Here is a 17,173-nt window from a genome sequence, read left to right on the forward strand (position 1 = left end):
CCTGGTTTGGTGGAGAGTATGCAAGCAGGGAAGGCGATCCGATTGTAAGGTAGCCCTCGTATCGGCAGGTATACTGCTTTCTGCGCGTGGTACTCTGGGGATTTCCACCTATGTGCTTATCTGTGGGGATGAGATGGTCTGTACATAGTACTCCAGATATATCAGGCTTTCTGGAGCCCTTATCTATATTTCGTAGCTCCAAGACCCCATGGTTCCTATCTCGGCCCTGCTCCGCGACCCGGCATATCCCCGTCGTCCGCGATCTACTTGTCGGTATTATATAAGTAAACTCCTAGCTAACCTATCGAGAAATACATATGTAACTATCGGATGCAGGTCTCTTAATATATTATGGCGAATTCTCCAACTATGGATACAAAGGATACTATTGTCGCAGAACAGGGGCCGAGTCCCATAGTTGATGCTATTCCTGGGACTGAATATATACACGAGAAAGAGAAAGCGGATGACGCTACACATGATAGTGCAGGCCACGAGTATAACACTCCTCAATTATCCAGGATGGAAATTAACGATTTGAAGCCTTTTTCCCCGGCCTACCGCTGATCCCCTTGATCCTTTAAACTGGTCGAAATTATGGAAAGGCCTCGCTATCTATAACGCCTCAATATGCAATTTCTGGTTCGCCGTGTCGACTCTATCGCTTGCACCACTGTTCCCTCTATACATGGAGCAATGGGGGCTATCAGCCTCTCAAGTCAGTTTAACGGTCGGGATCCCGATCCTGCTTCTTATGATTGGGACTTTCCTAGCAGTCTCTACGGCCAACATCTTCGGAAGACGCGCTTGTTTCATCATTTTTGGAGGGCTTTTTATCATCACGAGCGTATGGCAAGCGTTAGCCAAATCCTACGAAAATTTCCTGGCAGCTAGGGCTTTCGTTGGTCTTGTGTCGGCACCTTGTGAGGCTATTGGAGTCCAGGTAGCAGCGGATATGTTTTTCTTACACGAAAGGGGTATCTGGGTGGGGATTGCTATGTGAGTCGAGGCAGTAAGCTATAATTATTGATACTAATGAGTTTCAAGATTATCTACATTCCTTGGAACATTTATCGGACCTGTTATTGCTGGGACGATGGGGGAACGGTGGGTGATATTCACACCACTTCTTAGAACATGTGCTGATAATTTCCATTAGTTACGGATGGCCCAGCTTTTTCTGGATGTGTCTTGGAACATTTTCATTCTCCTACATATGTTTGATCTTTACGTTTCCTGAGACAAAGTACCGCCGTCGTTTTGGTATGACGGCCGAAGAGACACACGCACCAACAGTTCTAGGAAAAGGAAGACCTGGCAAGGCCAACTTCAGGCTTATTCAAAGCCGCGATCCGCGTTGGAAGATGTTCCTCCTGCGAGACACTATCATACCTATACAAATTTGCTGGTTCCCAATTGTCCTCTGGACTGGTCTATGCCTGACCACTGGCGCGGCAATAACACTGGCCTGGAATCTGATACAGTCATTCGCATTCAGCGCGCCACCTTACAACATGAATCCCGAGCAGGTCGGCTACCTTAATTTTGGTATGGCTATTGGACTCATAATCGGCACATTGACCGCAGGACCACTGTCTGATTGGGTCGCTCAGAAGCTTACAAAACGCAATAGTGGTATCTGGGAAGCCGAGATGCGTCTTCCTGCTATATTACCATACGCTGTCATCATCACAGTCGGTACCATAATAGCTGCTGTTGGTTTACAAAGGGAATGGCATTGGGCAATCATTGTCGTGTTCGGCTTTGGCACTGCTGGTATGATGCTCAGCAGCCTTCCCACTATTGCTATTGCGTACGCTGTGGATTGCTATCGACCTGTCAGTGGCGAGATTATGGTTGTTGGAACATTTATAAAGAATGTTGCTGGCTTCTCATTTTCGTACTGGGTGCCAACACTGGGACTGACTCAGGGCTTTCACGTTCCTGTGCTGGTGTGGTATGCATTTTGCTTATTAGCATTTTTGCTGACGATCCCTATCTACTTCTGGGGTAAGCGCTTGCGTATGCTGACTAGAAAGAGCAAAGTACACCAGCTTGAGGAGATCATGTAGATGTGCTCTAGATAAGTCTAGGTGGACTGAGGGTTAATACTCTTGGGTTAGTAGCACTAAGAGCCGATTTATTTTAGATTAACACGGGTCTTTTTATGTTCTAGAAGCGTGAATAAAGTCGACCAACATCTCAGGATACAGAACTTTATCTTAAAGCTTTTCTTGTAGTCTACCAACTAGATAGGAATCGATAATACGTCGAATAAGCGTTGAGCTAGTGTGTGCCATCTTACCCGGAGCGGGAATAAAGCGGTTACTGCGTCCCGGGATACCTCCACGATGGCAAACTCTCACAGCTCTAATATCTTTTTTGCTATCGGAGTAGAGATCTTCAATTAAGTTCTTAAACCACTTAGGCTCTAGGAACCTAGTTAGTGCGACATAAGTTTGAGAAGCCTCCTGAGCTACTGGCCTTCCTCTAAAATTCTATTTAACACAGCTGAAGAGAGGAGAGAGAGTCCACCACGGAGAAATGCCGCAGTCTTCGTGGCATGTCGTATAGCTATTTCCCCGTCCCAGCAGACTTGCTTCCAGGAATCGCATTCATTAGATAGTCTAAAATTAGTAGACCGGGAAACATCGCTTACTATAACTTCTTTACAACCCCACGGCTCCTACACTAGCGGTTTTCGGAGGCTTATATGGCTTGGACCTATTGGTGCGACAAATTTTATATCTATTACTTCCTAGTTCTTATCCTCAGTGAGACGAAGCAAACGAAGATGGAGCTCACACGTGGTCCCTTGTACTATATCCTCACTGTATTCTCCTTGCAATCGGTAGCTTCGGCTCAGACATTCCTGGAGGCAATACCTCAATACCCGCATTTGGCCAACTTCGCGATTCTGATGAACGATAATCCTGGTCTAGCCGGAGCCCTACTGACTTCAAATACTACTTCATTAACAAAGACCACAGTTCATATACCGGATAATTCTACATTCGACAGATTACCAACACCGTCGGGGATTCCTGTGGGCACATTGTCCGTCGCGCAACCTGAGCCTATGCTCTCATATCATGTCCTTGTCGACGAGCTGACTACTGACAACTTCACCGTGGCTAATGGCAGTACTTGCCACTCCCAAACCCAGACACTGGTAGAGTAACCCTAAACCAGTGAAAGTAGTCAACAAGGATGCGTGCGTAATAAAGCTTCATTTTTTCGAGATTGAGGTCACCCTATAATACACTAGTCTTCAGGGTCGCTCATACCGTGCTTTTTCGACGTCTCTTGCACAAGGGGGCGCAACAACCTGACTTCGAGGATCGCGGCCTCAACGTGGCGTTAGAATGGAGTGCACTTTCACATGGACCCGAGCATGCAGCCAAATAAATGGCTACCGATCCTTTTTCCCTAGGGTAGGGTTTTATGTCTATGAGAGTTATAGATTATGTGCTTGACAGACTGGTGTACTTTGATAGGTAGTATTGAGATCGTGGAACGCTGTGTCATATATCGAAAGTGGGTTCGCCGAGACGAAGTTAGACATTTTAGCGAAGAGCATCTGCTGGCGTTTACTCACCTCTTGATAACAAAGGAGTATACATGAGACAGGCACATCTCTGTCGTCCTCGCCTCAGTTTCGATCCTCAAATAGGAGGCATGTCGCTTGGACTTAGGCGCATTAGTTGCTGTAGGCGTGCAAGCTGATGTCGTTATTATGTATCTGTGTGGTGACCGAGCTGATTCTCCGGTGGTTACTCACTTCGTGGCTCTCTTCCCTGGCCAGATCCTTGGCTTGAAAGGCTCTCGTCGGTGCTTTACCACTTTCCAGGACCGTTCTGACTGATTGAAGGCTCTTGGCTCGTTCTTGAGGAGTTCCGCCTGTCTTCATCCTTGGCCTTGATGTATCGTGCTCCTCCTGCGTCGATGATCATGGCCCCTCCTTCGTTAATGGTCACAACATTTCTTTTTGATGGTCACGGACTCGCCTATACACGCGACGAGGACAGCGTGTAGCATTCCTCCATTATGTTATGGGTTCGAAAATTCTATCGCCCACAGCAACAAGGCCACCTACATATTCCGCCACACACCAGAGAGCGCATTCTTCTCGCTCGACGTCTGATGAAGCAGCTGATGTGCCAAGAGAACCATTCTGTCCAGGCGAAGCCTCTTCTGACTGTGCTCGAATTCTCTACACCACTCAGAATCACAATTTGCTTCCGAACAGCATCCATTTGTCGTCCGAGATCTGAACTAGCAGTTGACAGGATGCCACAGACGAAAAATAATATGCAGCCCGTTTGCAGGCAGCAATCAGGGCAGACTGGTGAGATTCTATGCACAATTTTACCATACATCTTATCGACCATTGACAGTCAAACTTGAAACCCTTGTTCGACGAACAAGAAGGGTAGTCGGCGAACAGAACGTTCTGAATAAAATACCCACTTAAAAAGTACATCAGCCAATCTCTTGCCGTGGACCATGAAACCATTTCCCGAGATCAAGCCGACTGAAATATGCTAGCTCGGCAATGACCTGCGGTGAAATGCTGAGTGTGACTTAAAATGCACATGTGAGCACACCAATGACCTAAGCTACTTCTCAAGGCGGGTGGCATTCCTGAGTGTTTCAGTCTGAAAGCCTCAGTATGTAGCGTTTCCAATCAATAGGTGGAGATTAATTGTATTTCACGAATTTACTATCTCTGTACCTGACGGAAAAGAACCCAAGGCTGAGGCGAAAAGGGTTGAAATGGGATTCAAATGCAAAGCTTAGCGAGATAGAGAAGATGTGAATAGACTTCTCCCCAAGAATTGGGAGAGCTTACACTGATTCTTCTTGAGGCTACATCTGAAACTTAGTACCCTAAGGACAAGCTTGAGAACACTCCTAAACACTGTGATTTGCCACACCTAGTCTCAGCTAATCATACTGGGCAAGGAAGTCCAGAGATCCGTTTAGCTCTTGGCGGAGGACTTCGTGGTGTCTCTCGCTTCTGACCTGTACCTTGACCTGGTATGGTAGAGGTCGCATCAGGTTTGAGGATGTGAAGGCATTAATATCCAGGGGATTTCCTTCAAGCTCTCGGAATTCAAAAGCCCACAGCAATTTCGCAGTGACTCTCCACATACTCCGCTCTGCAAGGTGAATTCCAGGGCACATTCTCCGCCCGGCACCATAACCGTAATGATGTATGGAACATTAGTTTCTGTACTGCAAGTGCATCGAATAGTGTAACTTATCTCGATTTTCCCAGTCCGGGCTCACTGCATAGTCATTTGCTAATTTTGGGTGATTCAAGTACCGGTCAGGATTGAAGTAATTTGGATTGGGATATAATTCCTCGTTCTGATGAATGGCATATGCAGCGAGCCAGATCGTGCTGTCTTTGGGGAAGAACATGCCGTCATACCAATCATCTATCAGCTGTTAGGCACATGACAGCATAAAGAGACATGATATAACCTTTCGACACTCTATGTGGGATTCCAAGGTCAGATCTAACAATGTCAGCACGCCATAGCTAGGGACCTCGAGTTCAAGTTACTCACGTTGGCCGCCATCTCAAAGCCTCCTTAATTATACAGTTGATGTATGGAAGACTTCCGAAGTCTGAGAACAACGGGGTTCTATCTTTTCCGCAGACTGCGTCAAGTTCCTTCCGTGCTTTCTCCTGCACCTCCGGATATTTCGTAATGGCGAGAATTATAGTTAGGAGCATATTGGCGGTAGCTGACGTGTTAGCTCCACCGGATTGCAGTGATCAAGGACTTACTGTCAGCTCCAGCTTCGAGAAATTCACCGAAAAGGTTGTTGAAAGAGTACTGCGTCATTGGCCAACCATTTTTCTCATATTCTGCAAGTTTCATGTCGATGATTGAATCACGAATATCTCCATCGGCTCTCCTCGTCTTAACCATCGCTCGAGCGGTGGACCATGTCCTATCCATAAGACCACGAACGTGATAAGCTCGCTTCTTCCATTTGCCAGGAAAATACCACATCCATGGTGCTTGATCCACTGGAGGGTTCGCACCCGGCTCTATTGCCTCCAGCCACTTTGACAATCAGTGGTTTGAAAGCTCAGAATCAAAATATAGGTTCACAAAACTCACCTGATCGACAAAGTCATAGAAATCTTTGTAGAAGAATGACTCGAAATCCTTAGCCCTGAAACCCCATGCTAGTATCGCAGCCACAGATGATGCGTATAGGCGAGCATAGTCATAAATCTGGTCAGGGTGCTCAAGCACGCGATTCAGGAAAACCACAGATCTGTTCTCGTTAACGGGGTCTTTTCGCAACAGAGTCGGCTCAATCGTACTCGGCCTCCTGAACTTTGAAGTGTTTCTCATCAAGATTCTTAGGATTGAGATTCCTCGTTAAGACTGATCGTTTTTCTCGCCAAGCAGGTGTTGCTTGTTCGAAGGTCATATGGCAGTTTCGGCTCATGAAAGACGGGACCGCCAAATGAGGGCGCTCAGAGAAGATGCTCCCCTTTTTGTCTAATAGCTCATAACAAGCTTTTCGGTCGGCAATCACAATCATTGTATCGTTGAAGACCTTTAGCGAGTAAATTGAGCCATACTGTACCATCCATTGGTGAAACCTAATCTGTCAGTACTGATTCATCTTTGATCAAAGTGAACACACATTTTCCCAAGTCCAGTAAGCGGGATCTGATGTGCATTGCCGAGGATAGGGATCGTTGGTGGTCCTGGGGGCAGGCGAGGGTCCCGGCGTCCTATTCGCAAAAGCGAGATTAGGGCCAATACACTACCCGCTACTATTAGTGCAAACATGTACATCTTGTCTGTAGCATCAAATGTATTCCTCTATCCAGGCGATGAAAGCTAGACTGTCGATATTTGTACAGCTATATCATCAGTGTCTGTTAAATAATTGGTGGAAGAAACTAAGGCATCTCTTCGGTCGAACTCTCATTTTCCTTGTAGGAATCCCCGCCGCGGCATGCGGCAGTCCACGGACTTTCAATCAACCAGTCCGCGAATAAGATGGCGCAACGGATGCCAGGGGAAAACTGTACATTGTAAGAAATTTATGGTTTGTAGTAACCATACGTGAAGTCATACATGTGCGTTCTCCGGGAAGTTTGAGCGCGTGCCATGAAGAGTCTCGAAGCGCCTAATTGCTCCCTTAGCTTTGGGCATGGAACTAAAGAGAGATTACGAGTCAAATCTTACAATTATGTTCTACTTGAAGTCTAAATCTAGTGAAACGATAGGGCGCACTGAGCCGGTACATCCCTCCCCCATAGCAGCTGCCGTCTTCCCGCTGTCGCAGAGAATCATTTGCCCATTAATGCACGCCGCAGAACCGGAGGCGAGGAAGAACTGCACTCCCGCAATCTCCGATGGGTCCTGTACTCGGTTGTAGTAGTACTTTTGAGCCGCGAGCAGGCCAGCCCTTTCAAAGAACCATTTATGGTTTCCTTTGATGGTTGCTTGATCCATGTTGTTTGAATATTCCCCTCCTTCCGCATTTTTTGAGACTGTGAGAATGCTGCTTTCGGTAAATCCCGGTGCTACCCCATTTACTCGAATGTTGCTGGCGGAGAGTTGCACTGAAGCTGCTGCAACCAGTCCATGCAACGCGGTCTTTGCAGTAGCTTTGTGCTTGTTAGTCCGATATAAAACCCGGGATTGATATTGGCATACCATATGGAAGGTCCGAATATGAGCCTAAGTAGGATGCGCAAGATCCAGTAACGACAATACTGCCTCCAGGTTTAGGTTTACTTGATGAAGTCACCATCATTGCCTGACTACCGTACTTGACTGCCAGAAATGGGCCTTTGGTCATCACATCCATTTGCCGCTCATAGTGCCGGACTTCAGTGTCATTGAGATCCCTAGTGCATCTTACTTAGTTTTTGGCCCAGTCGATGGTCCCCTAGAACGCTTACCTATAATTGGCGAAACCAGCGTTTGCAAAGAAAAAGTCGAAGCGATTGTGGGTTTTAGTGATAGTTGTGACAACTTCTTGAGTTTGATCTGCGTCAGAGACGTCCAATTGACGTCCCTCCACAAGTGTATCGTAGCCAGCCATTTTCAATTCTTCCTGAAGTGAAGGGATGGCACTCAGATTCAGGTCGCACGCATAAACAGCCAGGGCTCCCGCCTCTGCCAACTTCTTCACCAGTTCCCGACCAATACCATGAGGGGTACCCGCTCCAGTGACTATTCCGACCTTCTGATCCATTTCTCGTTGAGAGCCCGAACCAGATTCATTCATTACCACCATGGTGCTTCTGGCTTACTATTTAAGTGCCACGTGTACACTTGCTGGCTGAGGAAATAAGGCTTTTGTAGATCAGTCGTGAGGGCCAGAAAATATACTATTCATATGTAGGGGGAATTTCTCGCACCGTCTTGTGCGGACCGACCTCGGATTGAACAAATGACTTAGCCACCTCGGTGGAACTCCGGGTGTTGTTCCGTGGTATTGGCTGCACGTGCAGCATAGCCTCCGGCCATAGTCCTCCCCTATTGCTGAAGTATTCCCGTATGCATTGATCTTATGACCTTTCCCAATCTTCAACACCATGCTATACGCTACTTTCCAAGAATGTAGGACTTACGTTGTTGCTGGAGGTGGTCACTTTGGAGGCCCGTTGGGAAGATCTCGCCACCTTCACAGAGGTGATTATTGAACAAACTGCCAAAATATCGAGGTAAAGCGCTTGCTCACACACCAGCAAGAATCTGCGTATCCTATTCAAAACAGCCTCTCCTACTCGGAATTATGTAAAAGGTGTGAAATGCTGCCAGAATACTCAGTTATTCTTAAGTCGCTTGCATGCTCCCCTAGCCGAATACCTTCAAAGAATCCTGGCCATGTGACCAAATCTTTTGCAAACGCATTCTGGAAATCAGCCAACCTTCTGGCGTGCGCACAAAATCGAATCGATAAGGACCGCCAAAGGAGTAATTGTCTCCAGGAGTTGATGTTTTTGGGGTTGCCGCAAACCATAAATAAGAGCGCCCAGTTGCCTTATCTGAGCCATCCACTTCAAACTGAAAGTTCGTCATGCTGTGCTGGAGACCTTCGAAGGGTTGTTCTGCACTTGCTGCTTTCGCGATGGCCTCGCGTCCACGCACTGCAGGCCAGCTCTCATAGAGCATTGAGCCATCTTCGGTAAATGTCTGCGAATAACCTTTCCAATCTTTTGCGTCCGCGACATAGCAGTAGCGATTAAGCAATGACACCAATTGATCTTTGTCCTCTAGAATCCTCAATCTCTTCTCGAGTTGCGCAATGTAATTTGCCTGATCCGCCATGATGATTCGAGAGTGAAGTTGTGAATTAACAGTGAGTATTTTCAAGTTTCAGCTCTAACGGTGCAAACCCTTGCAATACACTTTCAGCGTACATGCGTCACGTTTATGTAGTCAGGAATCTGCAACTAATGTTCCGGGATCTGAGATAAACCGGTATGGATACTACTTCAATGCTGTATGGGCCGGCTGTGCACACCGACTAGACCCGCTGAAGTCAGTCCGCCCGAAGTGGTGAATGTGTACCGAGCTTGAATGGATGACCTGATAAAGTGCGGGTGGCGTAACATGGCAGCATGTGACAACGAGTAGACGCCAGAGTTTGTGTATCCAGTTTCACCACATTAAGCGATAACCACCCGGTTTCAGTCCGTATTGGTCTCCTATAACAGCTTGCTCAAGACCTAAACTCGAAGTTTGAACGATAAACGATCGGCTATGATTTCAACCGGCATAGAAAGGAAAATATTTGTGGTGAGTGGCGCTGCATCAGGAATTGGTCGCGCTACTGCCATGAGATTGGCAGAGCTGGGAGCGAGCGGACTGTCCATCAGTGATATTGACACTGAAGGGCTTGAGGAGACGAGACAGCTATGTAAGTATTTCTCTAGCTGATTGCACGTAAATGAGAACCGTAGTTGACGAAACCAAGGCATTAAAGGAACATGCGAGGTTGTAACTCACCGTACAGATGTTAGCAATGTGGAACAAGTTGACAGCTGGATTGCGGAAACTGTCGAAAGATTTGGGAGACTCGATGGGGCTGCAAACATTGCTGGGATTGCCCTTGGAGACGGGCAACCAACTGAGAGGACGGTCGGTAGATCATATCTTTGAGGTATACCCTGTCTTACTTTGTACAGCATCAGAGGGAGTGGGACAAGATGATAGGTGTGAACTTAACAGGCGTAATGAACGCCATGCGCGCCCAGCTTCGAAACATATGCAAACCTGGTGGTGCTATCGTCAACATTTCCAGCACGTCGGGTCTGCGTGGGCTTCCCTACAACGGTGCCTACGCGTCGAGCAAATTCGGCGTGATCGGTTTGACAGAATCCGCAGCTGCTGAATATGGCCGAAAAGGCATAAGGATCAACGCTGTATTACCGTGAGCTTCCGTCCCCTCTCAGACTGATCTACCCTGACCTGCTTCAGTGGACCTATCGACACAAAGATTTTCCGGGATGGCGAAGCCAAGGGCATATTCAACTCTGATATCGTCTCTGGGGGTACACTAATGGGTAGAATGGGCCAGGCTGAAGAAGTCGCCAAGGTTGTAGTGTTCCTGCTTAGTGCTGATGCTTCATTTGTGACTGGAGGTATGTATTCCCTGAACGGAAAATTGTTGACTAACAGCTTTAGCTCACTGGACTGTCGATGGGGGTTATTCTGCCTGTGGCTTCTACACTGCTGGTTAGATAATCATGCATTTGAATACAAAATAGATGCTACTCAGTTGGTGACTGAATGTTGTGTCTACTGATGTCACTCTTTTAAAGCACTAAAGAGTGAAGTCAATAGAGAGGGTCAATTTGCATTTCAATATGAACAAGGTTGCAGGATTTTTGCTATAGACTTCCAGTCACCAGTTTTAGATCAACTACATGCCATGGTACCACAAAAACTGCGTAGTAATCTTTCAGTCCGTCTATGCAGGCTTTGAATGTTGGCTTCTTTTCAAAGTCTTCGTGATGAGCCTGGAATGATGTTAGTCGTAATCTGATATAGCTGTAAGCTAGCCAAACTGACATCAACCGATTTCCAGTTAATTAAGAGCAATTGATCTTGAGGATTTTCCACCATTGGGCTTATATAGTGGCCGTCGCAGCCCGGATCATCGTTGAGGATATCAACAACGATCTTTCTGAATCGATCATAGTACCCACTGACCCCCCCTTCTACAACCTTCGTCAAAGCTACTTCGATAGAAGGACTGTTCAGAGTGTTGGTCAGGTGTTTAATGTCATCGAGACCGGTCGTGTCAAGGACTGTATGATTCTGCCAGTCGACCTTTCGTCCATTCATGGCAGGTTGAATAAGATTATTGAACTCATGATACTGCTCGCCGGTGAAAAACGCGTGGCTCGAAGCCAAGTCTTGCCAAAGGACGATCGCTACCTGAGTATGCCTTTCTTCGTGCTTCTTGCCTCTCCAAAGAGCACGGAGTCCATCGACGCTAAATTTCGTCAGCGAGGAGTTCTGAAGAGAACAATACATACCTTTGGAGTATCTTAAATGCTGGAGCAAGATCCTTGTTGATTTCATCCTGAGTGTGTACAGGCCGGTGCGGCACGACGATAAGCTGGAGAACCGAACTGGACATTATTCTGCTTATTTCCGTCCTCGGTAGTGTCTTGCAAAGTTCCTTCGTCGTGGTTTTTCGTATAGTCGACCTTTTCGTGTTTGGAAGGTAACACTGTGGGTAATTTTCTATCGTTTCCATCCATGAGATACCCTTTGGTGTGGAAATTAGAGGCAGAAAGCTATGACCGAGGATGCACCGCAGTAATAGTCCTAGTTGCTTCGGTCTATCTCTCCCACTATGAGCAGACCACGGATAAGAATCAAGCGCAGGGGATCTTTTTCATCTCAACTGCTAGGACTTTCCATTTCACCGGTACAGAATTGTGGCAAATACGTCCTTGTGTTACTCAGGTAATCAAACACAAGCTAGTAGGTCAAAGTGCTTGGGATGGATCAGAGCAAGAGGCGAGCCGGCAATAGAAATGCTCAGACTTATTCAGATTAGCCATTCGGAGTAGGAAAGCTAGTCGAATACAACCACAGCCCGCCCAGTAAGCGTGCCATTGCGAAGCGCATCGTATGCCTTCGGTACTTCATCAAATGAGAACTTATCCATATCAATTCTTAGCTTTCCTTCACGCGCAAGCAAGCACACCTCCTCCAGATCTTGTCGAGTTGACCCAAGGGATATTGCAAACTCGCAGCTTGTGGCAATCTTGTTCCAGCCCAGTTCAACAGTCCCCATTTCCATGCCAACCAACACGATTCGCCCCCCTGGGCGTGAGATGGCGCACGCCAACTTTAGTGACTCATTAGACCCGACGAAGTCAAGAATTGCATCCACGCCTCTCCCGCTCGTTGTTTCCATAATTTGTTGGGGAGCCCTAGAGCCGGCTTCAAAGACCTTGTCAACACCAAGCTCGGTGGCAATCCTGGCACGGCTTGGATTCTTGTCCACCGCGAAGACCTTGACACCTGCCAGCATTTTAAGGTACTGGATGGCGTAAACACCAAGCCCACCAGCTCCAATGACAGCAGCAGAAGTTCCAGGACGTAGGCGATCTTTCACTGTGCCAAATGCGCCATATGCAGTTACGCCGGCATCGGTCAGAGGTGCATATTTGACCGGGTCCTCATCTCCAATTGAAACAAGCTGATCGCGAGGACAGATCATAAACTCGGCTAACCCGCCATCCCAACCTGTACCTCTGTTGATTTCAATTGCACCGCGCCGATGAGTAATACAATGTTGTGTAATACCACGGATGCAATATTCGCAATGGCTGCAATGAGGCATATGCCGCACAGCGACGCCTTCACCAACTTTCAAGTCGTCGACATCTTCTCCTAGGCCCTCAACAACACCGGCATTCTCATGGCCGAGAGTGTATGGTGCATCCACTGCCGATGCGTACGGATCTGACCCGGGAAGAGAGTCCAGCATGTCGAGGTCTGAGCGACAAAGGCCCGCAGCTTTCATGCGAATCAGCACCTCTCCCTTTGCCGGAGCCGGTACAGGAACATCACAATATTGCCCAGGTTTTCCATACTCCAACAAGCGGAAAGCTCGCATTGTCTTCTGCTTTTGAATCATGGTTGCAATGGGACGAGCTGCAATAAATCGAGATAATAGAATGGTCAAGAAGCAAGCGGCTCCGGGCGGAAACGATGCAGTGTGCTCTTCGCGGGCTGGCAAAGCAAATCATCCACTTTATAGGCAGTATGAAATGAAATCACGGTTTCTTCGATCCCTCTTTTGGGCGATCGTGTCCTGCTGCAGTGATTTCTCAACGCCAATCAACTACCGTTTTGATTGTCCTAATATTCATTGAAAAGGTGTGGGGATTCCGGCCAAACGGACTTCTGCATGAGAAAGATTTCGCAGATGTATACGCATAACCTCCGTCAGGCCGAAGCGCGTATCCTGCCGCCGAAGATAGACCGTTCAACCATGCCGAGTTCTATTCAAGCGACAGTGATCCCGAAGACGGATTTTACATCACACGGGCACTGAAGTGAGCACAACCGGGATCTAATTCTCAATACCAGCAGACCTTCCGTGGAATTGACGCTGTCATTTTCCTCCTCTCTTGTTTCTATCCTGTTTAACGATAACTGGCACTCACGAAAGAAGCCAAAGACTCAATAAGAGTTTATAAGCAATACTCTCTTCACAGAACTTTTGAAATGGAGACGACTCTGGACTACGACAGGCCCGGTTCGAAAGTAATTCGCCCCGCCTTCCTTGCACATATTGTTCTACGCACAGCTGACAATACAAGCTTTCTTGCGATGGTGGACTTCTGGGTGAACTTCCTTGATGCGGAAGTGACGTATCAAAATGAGGTGCTGTCTTTCCTTAGCTACGACGAAGAGCATCATCGTGTTGCTATCGGAATCTTTCCTGAGACAATCAAGAGGGTGGGGAAACCGTCAGGCTTAGCTCATGTCGCCTTTACCTATAACTCTCTACAAGAACTTGCAATGTCATACCGCCAGCGCAAGGTATGGGGCATAGAGCCATTCTGATGCGTTAATCATGGACCGACAACTAGCTTATACTACTATGATCCGGATGGCAATGAGATCGAAATACAAGTGGACAATTTTGACAGCAGAGAAGAGGCTACAGCATTCTTCGCAAGTGTGGAATTCGATGAGAATCCTATCGGTGTCGATTTCGATCCAGAAAACTTGGTCGCAAGACTTCAACAAGGAGAAAGTGAAATTTCAATCAAAAAGCGACCGCGTATCGGTGCAAGAGCTTTCCAGTGGGCTAGTTTGCAGAAGTATCCAATACTTGGGCAATGATAAGTGAGACAAGTCTCATCGCAAGCTCCTTCCAGCATCCAGATGTCAATCACTGCTCCTCATGTCTCTGCCGATTGTGTCGGTTTCTGGTCGATATGCCCATTGAACGCCTGGGATCTATGGAATTCATGCTTGGTAATGACACCACCAACATCAATCAATAATTCTTCAAATAAGTGCGAGTTGCGTAGTTCTTCCCAGTCCGCAATTGTTCTCGTTCTTAGAACTAGTTAGAACTTTATCGCCGTCTAACAAGACGATGGAATTGCAGGGTAGACCGCTTACCTAATATAAAGACTTGCCATACTCACATCAAGGCACTCTTTTAGTACCGCGAAGCTTTGTACCTTGATGCCAGAACCAGTATCTTCTGCTCGAACACGGTCTGCGAAGCCAGCCAAACTACTGAGCAGATGCTTACGCTTTCCATCGGACAACCAAAAGTGTACAACGGTCACGAAAGAATCTGTACAGTCTTTGTCCCTGTCGTCCAACCTGGTCAAGAATCCAGCGTCCATGTCATAGTAATGCAGATCATAATCAGGGCTTCCTAAACCCTGCACATTTCGAAGCAATTTATGTTCATCGACAAGCTTCATCTCTCGCTTGAAAACCTCAGAGCTGGGATGTCCAATAAAAAACCCGATAGGGTGAGCGTAGCCTTCGATTCCCCAAAGCGTGTCGGGCTCACCATCCACATCTTGTCCCCAATAATAAGAAGTTGAGTATGGTTCACTCCGTGAAACTTCACATAGAGGAACAAGTCTCTTTTGCCACTGTATAACGGGTCAGTCCATGTTCTTCGATATAATCCTCTCCACATGCAAGCAAACCTCTGAGAAAGCACCATCAGAGCCCACGACTCGTGCAAGCACCAAAAAATGTGGCATTGCCATTTTGTAAACTTAAAATACCTCTGGACGTTGTTCTGTGAGGGTGTAATTATTCTGTGTATCTCCAAAGCATAATTATCCTAGCTTGGAGCTGGATAGAAGTATACTGTTAGTATTCTTGAGTCCATGAAATCCCTAGCCAAAAGGACCCGAACAATGGTATACCATTGTTGGTGGTGCCAAACTACAGCGAGTTAGCACGGGACGGGAACTAACTGAAGATGGCTAAAGTGGTATAGGATTGTGGTATAGGATTGTTTTCTCAAGTAGAGACTTCGCGGGGTGCAATCTTTATGATTATTATATCGTTCGAATGAGCTTGTTAAGGCTATGCGAATACGACTATTTATAAAGCTATAGGTGCTATGGTGGTAGAGTTCTAAAAGTAATATAGTAAGGTAGGGTTGCGCGAGCTTTACGTTAGGGTAGCGTTTACTATATCGTAGTACGGCGAACCTTATTAACTTAGTCTCGTTACCTTAGCCTTATCTAGATATCCCCTAGTAATTCTACAATTTTCCTAACTATAGTCTTAACTAGCGTGATAGCTTAGGCGTCGTACCTAAAAAAGTCTAACTATACTAGAAATTAAACTAGCGACCTTGGTGAGGTATATATATTTAAGTCACCCAAATTTGGTCAACAATTACTCCTTCTTCCTAACTAACGAGGGGCGACCTATACTACTAGCTATAACTTTGTTCGACCTTTAGGTAGTATAGAATTAAGGGGCCTTACTAGAGTTACGAGACTAATCGCTATACTATACTCTTATCGACTAGCTTTTCGAATTAGAACCTAGGTAAAGGTAGTAGAGTCGTTAGGAGGCTAATAGATACTCTTCGGGAGCTACTATTAGCCACCTTAAGACTTCGACTTAGTAAGATAGTTGCGATAAGTAATTAGTAGAGGGCACACCCTCTATAGGCCCTATCCAAAAGGACCCGAACAATAGTATACTATTGTTAGTAGTGCCAAACTATAACGGGCTAGCACGGGACGGGAACTAACTAAAGATAGCTAAAGTGGTATAGGATTGTAATATAGGATTGTTTTCTTAGGTAGAGACTTCACGAGATACAATCTTCTAGATTATTGTATCGTTCGAACGAGCTTATCGAGGCTATACGAATACGACTATTTATAAAGTTATAGGTACTATAGTAGTGAAGTTCTAAAATTAATATAATAAGATAGAGTTAGACGAATTTAGTATTAGGATAGCATTTATCGAGTCGTAGTACGACGAATCAAACTTTCGTAGTTCGTAAGGCTTTAGCCTAAGGGTCTCTCTACTCGCTAAGACTCTTTATAATATAAGATCTCTTAGATTAATCTCCTATACTATAGTACGAGAGACGAAACTAATCTATATAATATATATTACTATACTAGTCCTTAGTCTAGTAAATATACTAAGTTAAATAGAATAATCACTAATTAGTAATTAGTAGTATACTAGAAAGAATATAAACTTAAAGCTTTTTATTCGTAATTTATAATAAAGGTCTAAGGTCTCGATAGACTAGAATTATCTTATCTATTATTAATATCTAGATTAATAGATATTACGAGATTAGTCTTAGAGTTACTAAGAATATACTATATAATAGGTATAACTATAGTAGCGACTCGCTAGTTAAGTTATACTATCTTACTAACGAATACTACCTTACCAACGAATACTATCTTACTAATGGACACTATCTCACTAATAGCCTATTTATTCTTTATTATATATTTCGATTTTATCTATTAAGCCTTTCGAAGATCTTTTAGTAGTTACAATATCTCTACTAAATATCTCTCTACCCTTACTCGAGTAATTTCTTAAGCCCTATCCAAAAGGACCCGAACAATGGTATACCATTGTTGGTGGTGCCAAACTATAACGGGCTAGCA

The 17,173-nt window shown here is 45.9% G+C and overlaps 4 protein-coding genes across 4 annotated transcripts; 2 read left to right on the plus strand and 2 right to left on the minus strand.

The window, feature by feature from the left end:
* Positions 1-1,514: 1,514 nt before the first annotated feature.
* Positions 1,515-2,072, plus strand: LTR84_003930 (uncharacterized protein; the record flags this gene model as incomplete). Its single annotated transcript, XM_064847513.1, has 1 exon — positions 1,515-2,072. One exon carries the CDS (start codon positions 1,515-1,517, stop codon positions 2,070-2,072), a length of 558 nt encoding a protein of 185 aa, XP_064705234.1.
* A 5,166-nt stretch (positions 2,073-7,238) lies between these two features.
* LTR84_003931 (uncharacterized protein) lies at positions 7,239-8,289 on the minus strand (the record flags this gene model as incomplete). The annotated part of the gene is made up of 3 exons (XM_064847514.1): positions 7,239-7,654; positions 7,704-7,897; positions 7,952-8,289. The coding sequence occupies 3 exons, from the start codon at positions 8,287-8,289 to the stop codon at positions 7,239-7,241; spliced, it is 948 nt and encodes a 315-aa protein (XP_064705235.1).
* A 3,801-nt stretch (positions 8,290-12,090) lies between these two features.
* LTR84_003932 (uncharacterized protein) lies at positions 12,091-13,161 on the minus strand (the record flags this gene model as incomplete). Its single annotated transcript, XM_064847515.1, has 1 exon — positions 12,091-13,161. One exon carries the CDS (start codon positions 13,159-13,161, stop codon positions 12,091-12,093), a length of 1,071 nt encoding a protein of 356 aa, XP_064705236.1.
* Positions 13,162-13,754: 593 nt separating this feature from the next.
* LTR84_003933 (uncharacterized protein) lies at positions 13,755-14,378 on the plus strand (the record flags this gene model as incomplete). Its single annotated transcript, XM_064847516.1, has 2 exons — positions 13,755-14,053; positions 14,123-14,378. The coding sequence occupies 2 exons, from the start codon at positions 13,755-13,757 to the stop codon at positions 14,376-14,378; spliced, it is 555 nt and encodes a 184-aa protein (XP_064705237.1).
* Positions 14,379-17,173: the final 2,795 nt, after the last annotated feature.

Source organism: Exophiala bonariae (genome assembly GCF_035927105.1).
Source record: "Exophiala bonariae strain CCFEE 5792 chromosome Unknown scaffold_17, whole genome shotgun sequence".
NCBI classification, from domain to species: domain Eukaryota; kingdom Fungi; phylum Ascomycota; class Eurotiomycetes; order Chaetothyriales; family Herpotrichiellaceae; genus Exophiala; species Exophiala bonariae.